General features: G+C 61.7%; 1 protein-coding gene across 3 annotated transcripts in view; it reads left to right on the top strand.

Annotated features, from left to right (window-relative positions):
• Positions 1 to 11,810, top strand: part of ARL15 (ADP ribosylation factor like GTPase 15) — a 211,566-nt gene extending 199,756 nt beyond the window's left edge. For all 3 annotated transcript variants that reach the window (XM_059695024.1, XM_059695020.1, XM_059695022.1), the window contains one exon: positions 10,128 to 11,810. In XM_059695024.1, the coding sequence (XP_059551007.1) occupies positions 10,128 to 10,280 (153 nt within the window). In that variant the 3' untranslated portion in view covers positions 10,281 to 11,810. The remainder of the gene's footprint in view (positions 1 to 10,127) is intronic.
• The last annotated feature ends 476 nt before the right edge of the window (positions 11,811 to 12,286 follow it).

The raw sequence follows: 12,286 nt of genomic DNA, 5'->3' as shown, positions 1-12,286 counted from the left end.
GGGGGGGGTGCTGAGGTGGGGACGGGCAGTGTGGGGCTGGCCGTTGGCAGGAAGAAAGTGAGGCTGGGTGTTCGGAGGCTGGTTCACGCCAGGGTCTCCCTCCTCCCCTCCACCCCCCGCTGACCGGGGGTGGTCCACCCGGGCTCGGTCTCTTTATGTGTAAACGAGAGGCTGCACCGGGCCTCTGGCTCTAAAATCCTGACTCGAAGAATCTCTTTCCCATCAGCCATTTGGAATGAATCTTATTTCCGATTCGTCTGAACAGTTTAAAGTGCTGTTTGGAATCATTAAAGTCACACTAAGAACGGCTTGAAAAGGAACGAATAAGATTGTGACGGTCTCCCGTGACGTTGTGTGTGTGACAATCTGCTAAACATTGTTGAGCCAATAAAAGTGAGAGACACATGCCTCACGCGTGCTTCAGAGACGGCGAAGGGAGCCAGCACGGCAGCTCCCCAGAGGCCTCGCCTGCCCCTCCCGCTGGGCCCCGCGTCCCCGGTGCCTCTCCAGGTGCGTCTCCTGTGCGCATGGCTGCGGCAACCCCGCTGTGCGTCAGACAGGTGCCTTCTCTGACCTCTGTGACCTCCCTTTCCTGAGGGTCACCCTCCAACACCAACAAGAGGACCCGGAGTCACGGTCCATGTCATTCATCTCCGTGCCCACTGAACATTTCCACTCGCGTGACCTGTAGCTGGTCTCCCGTCCTCAGAGGTCGCGGCGCCGAGTAGCCTGTGCCGGGGGGGGGGGGGGGGGGGGAGCCTGCCCACAGGAGCAGCTGCATCGTGTTTTACGCATGTTTCATGGTCTCCAAGGTCTGCTCACAAGCACATCTGTGTGTCCAGTGGGGGACATGAAGATGCTCGGGGGGGGGGGGGGGGGGGACGTGTCTGTTTTGAGCTCAGCGTCTCCTCTGTCTGCCCTGGACGCGAGCCTGCCTGGTGCAGGGGGTGCCAGGCCTGCCCGAGTCTGAGGGCGCCCCCTGCCCAGGAGGGGGTCACGCGTACACGCTCCTCTCGGGAGGTGCCGTTCTCATCCATCATCCGAGGAACTCGGGCTGGTTGAGGCCGTGTAGCTCCTTCCAAATCTCCCAGGGCCTCTGTGCCCGGGCACCCGGGAGGTGTCGGTCACTCAGAGCGAGCCTTCCCAGGACCGCGGCTCGCAGACCATCTCCAGGGGTGCTGGGCCCGGGGTACAGGGACAGGGGTGCTGGGATGGGGTACTGGGCCCGGGGTGCCAGAGATGGGGGTGCTGGGCTCAGGGGTGCTGGGGACGGGGATTTGCTCGGCTCCCAGGTCAGCAGAGGTGGAAACGTGCTGTCCTTTGAGGCACTGGGTGGTCACACTGAGTGCCCAGCCCTTTCTCTGGGTGGGGCAGGGATCTGTCTGTGCCCCTCACTGCATGCAGGCCTGCAGCTGGAGCAGTGAAGTCTTGACCCACCCGTGAGCGCCCCGTCTATCTACCTGCCTCAGCCCCTCCCCAGGAGCCCCGGGCTGCCCCACAACTGAGGGGCAAGCCCTGACCTCCCCGGGCGCCTCTAGGAACAGCTCCGGCTCCTCCTCCGTGTCCGTCTGGTTGGTTGGTGCCCTCCTTGCAGGAGGCATTGCCTACGCAGACAGTTAGGGAACCTTCAAGAACAGGACAGGGGTGGGGGACACCTGTCATACCTTCAACAGTGAAGATAAAGTAAATAAAAAGGCACGATTCCTCCCAGTCACTATGGTCACTGTCACCAAGCGGCAAACATCCGGGGACTGTGCCCGAGCAGAGCGGGACCCTCCCTCACAGTGAAACGGCAGCGCTTCCCTGGCCCCGGCACAGGGTGGTCCCTCACCGGGCACACTGGCCGGGGGCGGGAGCAGCTACCTCACTGTGCGGCCCCGGGTTCGGGTCTCATTCACGAGGAGACCGTGGACATCGGAGAAGGCCCGGCCGGGGACTCACACTGGTGACGGCCAGAATTCCTCGTCTCCGTCACAGAGTGGCCGGCTGGCCGGCCGGGGGGGATCCGAGTCCCCAGCAAAACGCACGGTGCCGCCACAGGCTGGGGGGTGGGGCCGGATGGGCAGGCTGTCACCAGGTGCTCCTTGCTGGAAAGGTGCCCCCTGACGCCGATACGGCCACAGAACTGAACCAGACCTCACAGGAGGAGTGCGGCCGGGGGTGGTAGTTCTCAAACGGCAGGTGCCTGGGAACCCGCCCTCGCGTCATCAGCGCGTCCCGCTGTTCATGATTTATTTATTTATTATTCCTATTTTAAATACATTTTTATTGATTTCACAGAGGAAGGGAGAGGGAGAGAGATAAAAACGTCAATGATGAGAGAGAATCACTGATCGGCTGCCTCCTGCAGGATCAAGCCTGCAACCCAGGCATGTGCCCTGACCGGGAATCGAATCATGACCTCCTGGTCCATAGGTCAATGCCCAACCACGGAGCCAGGCCAGCGGGGCTGCTGTTCGTGATGTAGACACACTGTAGTCCCTCCCTGAGTGAAAGCACCTACAAAAATCAGTCCATGTTCGTTTTTACGGGTCTCCTGTAACGAATGGGAAATGTAAGATGCTCCTCTTATGGACGTAGGTCCAGGGTTAGAACTGGAAAGTCTTCACGTGGGGTGCCTGCCTCGCTGGCTTCCATGCGGGGAGATGGTGGGATGTCGGGGGGGGGGGGCGGAGTGGGGGGGGCATGGAAGGCAGGGGTCGCCTGTGTGAGACAGAGTGAGGCAGGGGTCACCTGTGTGAGGGGAGGCAGGTAGGGGTGGCCTGTGTGAGGGGAGGCAGGTAGGGGTCACCTGTGTGAGGGGAGGCAGGTAGGGGTCACCTGTGTGAGGGTGAGGCAGGTAGGGGTCACCTGTGTGAGGGTGAGGCAGGTAGGGGTCACCTGTGTGAGGGGAGGCAGGTAGGGGTGGCCTGTGTGAGGGGAGGCAGGTAGGGGTCACCTGTGTGAGGGGAGGCAGGTAGGGGTCACCTGTGTGAGGGGAGGCAGGTAGGGGTGGCCTGTGTGAGGGGAGGCAGGTAGGGGTCACCTGTGTGAGGGGAGGCAGGTAGGGGTCACCTGTGTGAGGGGAGGCAGGTAGGGGTCACCTGTGTGAGGGGAGGCAGGTAGGGGTGACCTGTGTGAGGGGAGGCAGGTAGGGGTCGCCTGTGTGAGGGGAGGCAGGTAGGGGTCGCCTGTGTGAGGGGAGGCAGGTAGGGGTGGCCTGTGTGAGGGGAGGCAGGTAGGGGTCACCTGTGTGAGGGGAGGCAGGTAGGGGTCACCTGTGTGAGGGGAGGCAGGTAGGGGTGACCGGTGTGAGGGGAGGCAGGTAGGGGTGACCGGTGTGAGGGGAGGCAGGTAGGGGTGACCTGTGTGAGGGGAGGCAGGTAGGGGTGACCTGTGTGAGGGGAGGCAGGTAGGGGTGGCCTGTGTGAGGGAGGCAGGTAGGGGTCACCTGTGTGAGGGGAGGCAGGTAGGGGTCGCCTGTGAGAGGGGAGGCAGGTAGGGGTGGCCTGTGTGAGGGGAGGCAGGTAGGGGTCGCCTGTGTGAGGGGAGGCAGGTAGGGGTGGCCTGTGTGAGGGGAGGCAGGTAGGGGTGGCCTGTGTGAGGGGAGGCAGGTAGAGGTCACCTGTGAGAGGGTGAGGCAGGTAGAGGTCACCTGTGAGAGGGGAGGCAGGTAGGGGTGGCCTGTGTGAGGGGAGGCAGGTAGGGGTCACCTGTGTGAGGGTGAGGCAGGTAGGGGTGGCCTGTGTGAGGGTGAGGCAGGTAGGGGTCACCTGTGTGAGGGTGAGGCAGGATAGGGGTCACCTGTGAGAGGGGAGGCAGGTAGGGGTGGCCTGTGAGAGGGGAGGCAGGTAGGGGTGGCCTGTGTGAGGGAGGCAGGTAGGGGTCACTTGTGAGAGGGGAGGCAGGTAGGGGTGCCTGTGTGAGGGGAGGCAGGTAGGGGTCACCTGTGTGAGGGGAGGCAGGTAGGGGTCACCTGTGAGAGGGGAGGCAGGTAGGGTCACCTGTGAGAGGGGAGGCAGGTAGGGGTCACCTGTGAGAGGGGAGGCAGGTAGGGGTCACCTGTGAGAGGGGAGGCAGGTAGGGTCACCTGTGAGAGGGGAGGCAGGTAGGGGTCACCTGTGAGAGGGGAGGCAGGTAGGGGTCACCTGTGAGAGGGGAGGCAGGTAGGGGTCACCTGTGAGAGGGGAGGCAGGTAGGGGTCACCTGTGAGAGGGTGAGGAAGGTAGGGGTCACCTGTGTGAGGGGAGGCAGGTAGGGGTCCCCTGTGTGAGGGTGAGGGGGCCCTGCTGGGGGCTGTGCTCTCTGCTCAGGACGCGGAGCAGCGCCGTCCGTCCCTCAGGGACGGGGACACGTAGGAACCTGGGGACAGAGGCTCCCGAGTCCGGTTGGTTAGCCCCGCCCCTGTCTGTCAGTCACTTGGGTACGAGCTGAATAGACACTAACCTCACATTTCTGGAGCCACATGGTCAAAACAGCGCTTTATATTCGGTGTGAAATTCTTACAATGAGGCCCAGCTGGCAGGGGGGGAGGGGACTGTTGGGGGCCAGGGGGCTCCCGCTCCCGGCGCTCAGCTTGTCCGTGCACGAGGGTCTGTGAGCCCCAGACGCAGCAGGACGGGTGTCCTGCGCCTGAACGCCAGGCGTCTGAGTCAACGTTTCCCGAAAGGATAGAAACCGCTCAGGTGGGCGGGAGGCCATTCCCGGCCTCGCCTGGTGAGTAATTTGCTCGTTTAGGGAACTCTTCAATCGCAGTTAATAAATTGTCTTTCGGCTCTTTCAAGGAAGTCCTTGGCTTAGTAGCCTAACTTAAGAGGGGGTGGGGGCGCGGTGCTGCAAGAGAGGGGGGTGGCCCTAGCCTGTTTGGCTCAGTGGATAGGGCGTCGGCCTGCAGACTGAAGGGTCCCGGGTTCGGTTCCGGTCAAGGGCACGTCCCTCGGTTGCAGGCTCCTCCCCAGCCCGGGCCCTGGTCGGGGCACGTGCAGGAGGCAACCCATCGGTGTGTTTCTCTCACATCGATGTCCCTCTCTCTCTCTCCCACGCTCTCTAAAATCAGTGGGAAAATGCCCTCGGGAGGAGGACAGAAGGAGTGGGTTACGCGAGTTCATCTGAGCAGAAGCTGGAGTCCAGCAGGCGGAGCTGGTCGGGTGCCTGTGGCCCTCGCCACCTCCTCTCCTTCCTGCGTGAAGACGAGCCGAGCCCTGGGGATGGGCACCTGCCGAGGGCTCTGCGCCACCCCTCCCGCCACGTGTGACGGAGGCCCGGCAGCAGGCAGTTCGTCGCTGAAACGAGCCCGGGTGAATGCCGTTTCCCTGCCGCTGTTTGAATTACCCTCTTACACTGGCGTTCGCCTCCTGGTCGTGTGTGGTTAGCACAAGCCATCGTCGGGCCGGCACCGGCGTTAGGTGATTTTGTTTTCAAATGCTGGCGTGAAATTGCCATCTCACTGCCCTGGCTGGTTTGGCTCGGTGCATAGAGCGTGGCCCGCAGACTGAAGGGCCACGGGTTCGATTTCCTCGGTTGTGGGTTCTGTCCCCGGCCCCGGTTGGTGTGCGCGGGAGGCAGCCAATCGATGCGTCTCGCTCACATCGGTGCTTCTCTCTGTCTCTCCCGGCCCTTCCACTCTCTCTCTAAAAAAAAAAAAAATCAATGAAAAATACCCTCAGGTGAGAACTAGCAAAGCAGTTTGCCATCTTATGGGAACACCGTGGGTGCGGGGGGCAGGAGCGTCATCGTCTGAAGGTGAGATGGGACTGTGTGTGGAGCCCGAGTTTGTTGCCCAGGAGAGTGGGGCGTGTGGAAGGCGTCGGGCGGCCGCCCGTGGGATGGCGTTCGTGGCGCGGAGACGCGTGTCAGGGAAAAAGCGAACGAGAAGGCATGACCAAAGCCCAGTGTTACCATCGACGGGAGCTTCTTGGGAAAATTCTGACTGTGGGCCCGTGTGATGACGGCGTCCCGTGTGAGCTGACGCCAAAGCCGCAGGGCGAGTGCATGGCGCTGAGGCAGGGGTCCTGTCCGCGCGGCGCCCACCTGCAGTCCCGGACCCGAAGCAGCCCTCACACTCGGGCCCGGCCACAGAGCCCAGGCCGGCCAGGCCCTGCGCAGGCGGCGGGGGACCGAGCTGCGACCCGTGGCCGCCCCTCAGGCAGACAGCTGTGGGTGAGTGATGCCCCCCCCCATGCCTCGTAACCTCGTAAGATAGAGTCCTGACCCCCCAGTGGGCACTCTGACGCCAGGACCCTCCCCGCCCGCCTGCCCAGCGAGGCAGTGCATATCAATGAGTATTAAGTTGAAAAAATGCTCCTAGAGTCAATTTCACGGTGAGTGCATCTAGTTAAGCGGCCACTTAACGCGCACTCGCTGGGCGGCAGACCGTTTTATATGCCGGCCGCGCCTGTCTCACACGAGCGTCTCTGATGTGCGGGGCGTCCGTGCGTTAATTCTCTGTCCTGTCTGGCCCGGACCCGCCTCCATCCCATACGTGCAGGGAGAATGTTCTCAACATCCACCTCTGATTGCCAGGAAAGGTGCTGCCTAGGCAGGTTTCTTCCTCATTACAGTATTTGATTTCTTGAAATAAAGTAAAATCATCACTGAGTGTCATCCCCAACGGGGGAGACACAGAATCCAGTGTAACCCCTCAGAGAGGCCAGGGCCCCCAAATGCTGCTCTTTGGAAAGAGTGGAACAGAAATGATCACAGACAAGAAGGGGAGAGGAGGGAAGGAGGGGTGTGTTGAGGGCCAGTGGGCTCTGGGGAGGGGGACCTGCTCCAGGTGGTGGTGGGACATCTCGCTCGCGCCTGCACCTGCGCGGAGGCCGGCCGGTGCTCCCCACACAGCAGTGCTTCCAGCCCCGGGACAGGACGGGCCGGTCAGAGCTGCGCCCGGGGGTGACTGGCCGCCATGGAGACGAGGACGGGCCGGTCAGAGCTGCGCCTGGGGGTGACCGGCCGCCATGGAGACAGGACGGGCCGGTCAGAGCTGCGCCCGGGGGTGACCGGCCGCCATGGAGACAGGACGGGCCGGTCAGAGCTGCGCCCGGGGGTGACCGGCCGCCATGGAGACGACGGGCCGGTCAGAGCTGCGCCCGGGGGTGACCGGCCGCCATGGAGACAGGACGGGCCGGTCAGAGCTGCGCCCGGGGGTGACCGGCCGCCATGGAGACGACGGGCTGGTCAGAGCTGCGCCCGGGGGTGACGGGCCGGCACGGGGCTGCCACTTCCTGGTCCCCGCTGCTCCGTGAGAGGAGCCCGTGCCACTCTGTGGTCGTATCCCTGGGACGCTCGACTTACGTTTATCTGTCAGTGACACACTCAGCACCTTTCGAGGGTTTCAACATCCCAGGGCCGTGGGCGAGGAGGGGCCGCTGGCACTTTGAAGTGGCCGCCAGGAATGCGCCGAGGAATCTTCATGCCCGGGCACTCAGCCTCCGGCCCGGCCTGGAGCTGCCACCGGGCCTGTGCACTCTGACAGGGGAAGGTCACCCAGCTCAGCTGGCCCTGAGCATGGCCGGTCAGACAGCCATGCTGGAGGCCCCTTGCCAACCCGCATTCAAGGCGTGCGCGCCCCGTGGGGCGCGGTGGGAGGTAGACAGCCGCTCCCCGGAAGGACAGGGTCCCAGCTGTTCACTTGCAGATGTCCGTGGCGAAACACCCCCTCGCGGCCAAGTTCAGGGCTGGCGGATGGACTCCCTGGGCCAGCGGTGGGAGAGAGGGCGGGCAATGAGCATTTCCCTGCAAATGTCTCCCCCAGGGGACACCCCAGGCTCCTGAGCGGGTGTAGATGAGCAAACCCCTCCCCTTGCACAGTCAGCGGCACCCTCGACGGACACGTGGGCTCCCAGGGGCCCGGCACCCTCTTCCCCAGCCCTGGCAGCTGTGTCACCCAGACCCTCCTCCCACCGTGGGGTTCAACCAGTGTGGCCTGTCTCCCAGACACATCACTCACTGCCTCCTCCTCCCCTGTCCCTAAAGCCCCCCTCTCCTCCCCCCTCTCCTCCCCCTCACCTGTCCCTAAAGCCCCCCTCTCCTCCCCCCTCTCCTCCCCCTCACCTGTCCCTAAAGCCCCCCTCTCCTCCCCCCTCCCCCCCTCTCCTCCCCCTCACCTGTCTGTAAAGCCCCCCATGCCCCCCTCTCCTCCCCCTCACCTGTCCCCAAAGCCCCCCTCTCCCCCTCACCTGTCCCCAAAGCCCCCCACGCCCCCTTGTTTTAAGTGGACAGCGGTGAGGAACCCCTGGCACCAGCAGTGCCCAGGGCAGGTCAGCACCTCTGACCGTAAACCCCTGGAGTGTGGCCTTGAGCACCTGCCCTCCTGCTGCTCCTCCCCCCACCCCCGCTCCTCTCCCCCCACCAGCCACCCTCGGCCGGGACAGGCAGGTCCTCCGGGCGGCGGGCCCTGGCGCTGGGGCCACACGGCGGTTTGCCATCCTCTTGGCTGGGAGGGTCCCAGGCCCCAAGGAAGAGAAATGAGAAGGACGGAGCTGACGCTCTCCCTGAGGGAGAGTCCTCGTGGGATTCTGACAAGCCCCCGGCGGCGTTTCCTGGGGCCGTGGGCCCACTTTCTGCCGCGAATGAGATTTTCGTTAACTCGGAACCCGCTCAGGAGCCTCCACCCCCAAGGCCTCGTTTCTTAGTGATGGCGACAGGAAGCAGGAACCGCAGGCGCCTGTGGGGACCTGGGGACGCGCTGGCACTGTGCACGCTCATGGACCTTCCTAAGTTGGCAGGAAACTCCGTGTGCTTCTACCTCCTTCTCACGGAACGTGCACATCTCCGCGCCACGAACGGCGTCTCTGCTGCCGACACCGGCCTGGTGCTCCCAGCGATCGAGGCAAAAGGAAGCCGTTTGGGAATGGCGTTGCGAGTGGGACACTCTGTGTGGTGCTGGGTCAAGACCCACGGCTGTGGGCGGGATTCTAGAAAGTTCCGGGCTGAGGGGAACCCTTGGCGTTTCCCATGACGCCTGGGATGGAAGGAATGTGTTGGCCAAGAAAGAGTTGGACATGCCTCGCTGAGGTGGTCACGACGGTGTGCTGTGTGAGGGACCCTCCTTGGCTGGCCATACAGAGGGTTGGCGTGGGGGTGTCGGGGGTCATGACCTTAGTACTGTATCGTGCCCTAGGAGGGAAGGCCATCGATGCTAGCGGTCATGACGATCTGAAATGTATTTGAAGCCAGGAGTTGGTGATCCTGGACGCTGCTCCTCGGTATCCCAGCCGGCACCCTAAGCAAGACCCGTGACGGGTCAGTGATCCAACCACATCCATTCTAGGTCTGGATTGTTCCCTGTGGCATCCGGGGCCAGGAGGGGGCGCTGGGAGCCCTCACTCGTGCAGGTGTATTTGTCCATGTTTGTCTGCACCTGCACGCCCTCGGCTCCCACCCTCTGTCCTGAGGCCACATTCCCCGTCTCAGAAACACATGCCAGATATGGAAGGAGCGAGAGAAGAGCAAAATTGTATTTTTGTTCTGTGTGTGTTTGATCCAAATAACTGTCTTGAGTAGAGGATCGAGTGCAGACAGTGCTGTAGGTTGTCGCCCGTTCAGGAGGTGACGGGCTGACAGGTGAGAGGTCGGCCCTGCGGGCATTCTGCATGGCCGGGGTCCTTTCTGGCATCTGCAGGGTACTTTGCCCTGTGCCGTCGAGCCTGTGGTTCTCTCTTCAGCTTCGCCAGACCCCCGGTAAGAGTATGGATGGCATTGCAAGTGGGCCATTTGCCCCCAAGAAACAGCCTGACCAGTGTGGCTCAGTGGTTGAGCGTTGACCAGTGAACCAGGAGGTCATGATTCAACTCCAGGTCAGGGCACATGCCTGGGTTGTGGGCTCGATCCCCAATGAGAGGCATGCAGGTGGCAGCCAATCCATGATTCTCTCTCATCATTGATGTTTCTGTCTCTCTCTCTCTCCTTTCCTTTCTGAAATGAATAAAAATGTATTTTAATAAAGAAAAAGGAAAAAAAGACATTCCTGGGTCACCCAACACATCCCTGCATTCTAACCACAGCCGTGATGGGATTCTAGAAAGTTCTAGGCATCAGAGTTCGGACAGGTTCTCCTCGAAGCCCCTACTTGGTCACTCTTCGCATGTCGGCATGAGAAAGGTCCCGGTGTCATTAACAAGGTGCTGGTCTTCTCTGTCCCCCTCAAGGTCAAAAAGTACTTTGAGCTGGAGCCGCTGGCGCGCGGACAGCGCTGGACCCTGCAGCCCTGCTCGCTGGGCGACGTGGCGGCGCTGAAGGACAGCTTCTCCCGGCTCATCCAGCTGCTGGAGGAGAAGGACCGGGAGGCCGCCAGGATGTGAGCCTGGCAGGGCGGTTCCCGGGCCTCGCGCCTTGTGCTCATCCTCATTTCCCGGCGTTTGGGTAAGGCGTCCTCGTAGATCGGCGTCTGCTTTCCTGTTATCTCAGACTCATCTCTCTGCCCCAGAGACTATTCGGCATGACCGTCAAGCACACACTACTGAGGGACTCGGTTCTCTGTTTACCGCTGCCCGTCTCCGCCGCGTCTCTCCTGCCCCACGCGCCCCCGGAACGGCCCGGGAGACTCGGAGCCCTGCCTCCGCCCCCCGGTTTGGGGCGCAGTGTTCTGTGACTGGGCTCCCCAGAGTATGTGTCTCATTTCACCATCTCTCGGGGGGTATGTTATGTTATTTTTTAGTTTTTTGTATACTGGCCTTACAGATTATGGGACGAAAATGAGCACCAGAAGCTTCAATTAACCCGAATCAAAATGGACCGTCCCGCCACGGGAAAGCGACTGAGGATTTAGGGACAAGACACATCGTTTCCGTCCCTGCGTCTGAAGTCCCCGCTCCCCGTTCCGAGACGCGTTCCAGGACACCGAGGCACAGCGCTCGCGTCCGATTCCTGCGTGAGCGAGTCCTCGGCGTTTTTTTAACGGAAAGGTTGCCCTGCACAAAGCCGAGCTGCAACTTACTATCGGGGTTTTTTTCTAAAAATCTTGTGTCTGATTAAAATAGAAAAAAATAATTTTTTAAAATAACAGGTAACGTTTTTAACAGCCACCCAACAGAGGCTTGTCTGTGCCGACCATGGTGTGAGCGGCGTGGATTTGACCGACGAGAATCACGTGTCCATCCAGCCGTCACGCGCCCCGTTCCGTGAAAAGGCGTGTCGTATTTCCCGTGTAAACCTCGATTTTCCGGGGTCTCCATGTGCCCCTAACAGTACGCGGGGGCTGCGGCAAGTACAGAACTCTAGCGCCCGGTCAGTCTTTGCAACGAACGTTTTGTTTCGTTCCCCTGACGTGGTAAGGTGGCATAGAGATGAAGGCACAGTTTTCCCGAAGCCTGGCCCTTGGGCCTTTTCTGAATCAGGAGCAGTCGGGGCTAGGGAGGTTTGTAGTTGAAATACGCTTGGGCACATTTTGTAGATTTTTGACCACTTGCGATTCTAAGCGGCCCAGTGACAGAAACTGCCCCTCCCCTGAGCACTGGAAGCATGTCCGGGGTTTTAGGGTCGTGGCTGAGCCCCAAACACCGCAGCCCGCGCTGTCACAGCCGCACTGCCACGGCGACGGGCCGCCGTCACGCCCTGGAAGGTGTGGCGTTAACCGCAGCTTGTGTGGTTTCACCTTGTGGGCGGGTTTTAATGAAATCATTACCTTTGAGACATCAAACATCATCTTGAAGCTTTTTATTTTTTTTTAATTGAACGGATCCAGAAGATTCATGTTCACGTCTGTCTGCGGCGACTTGGGTGTCTTGACACTGTAGCCGCGAGCAGCCCAGCACCATCACCCGATGCCCAGGCCCCGTCCCCGATTCTGTCCTGTGTGCTCATCCTCCGTGACAAATAAATGGTGATCCGGCGCCTCCTCGCAAGTTCATTCCATGCAGGGTGTCGTCTGTGGAGGCGCGCTGACTGCCCGCAGCCATCTGCTCGAAGGCTTCCCGTGTGCGCGCGCGTGTGTGTGTGCATGTGCGCTCGTGTGTGTGTGTGTGTGTGTGTGTGTGTGTGTGTGTGGTTGTTCACAGCACGCCTCCGCAGCCGCCACTGCCTGCCCGCCCGCCCGCCGGCGGGAAAACACAATCCATCAGTGCCCGCAGCAGCTGCCTTTGACAGGTTCCTGTCTGACGCCTACTGCTGTGCAACTGTCAGGAGGGCCCCTCGTCTAGCAGCTTCCTGTCCTCGTGACCCTGGAATGTGCCACGTTTCGGAAATCCGCGTGGGGGAGGGGGCCTCGGGGGGGGGGGGGGCGGGCGGCGGGCGCACGTCCTGTGCCCACTGTCCGTCACGGCCACAGGTGGCCTGGTGGGCGGTTCCGTAGTGCAGTCTGTTCTGTACT

Source organism: Myotis daubentonii, chromosome 4 (genome assembly GCF_963259705.1).
Source record: "Myotis daubentonii chromosome 4, mMyoDau2.1, whole genome shotgun sequence".
Taxonomy (NCBI): Eukaryota; Metazoa; Chordata; class Mammalia; order Chiroptera; family Vespertilionidae; genus Myotis; species Myotis daubentonii.
This window is presented reverse-complemented; position numbering and strand designations above follow the sequence as displayed.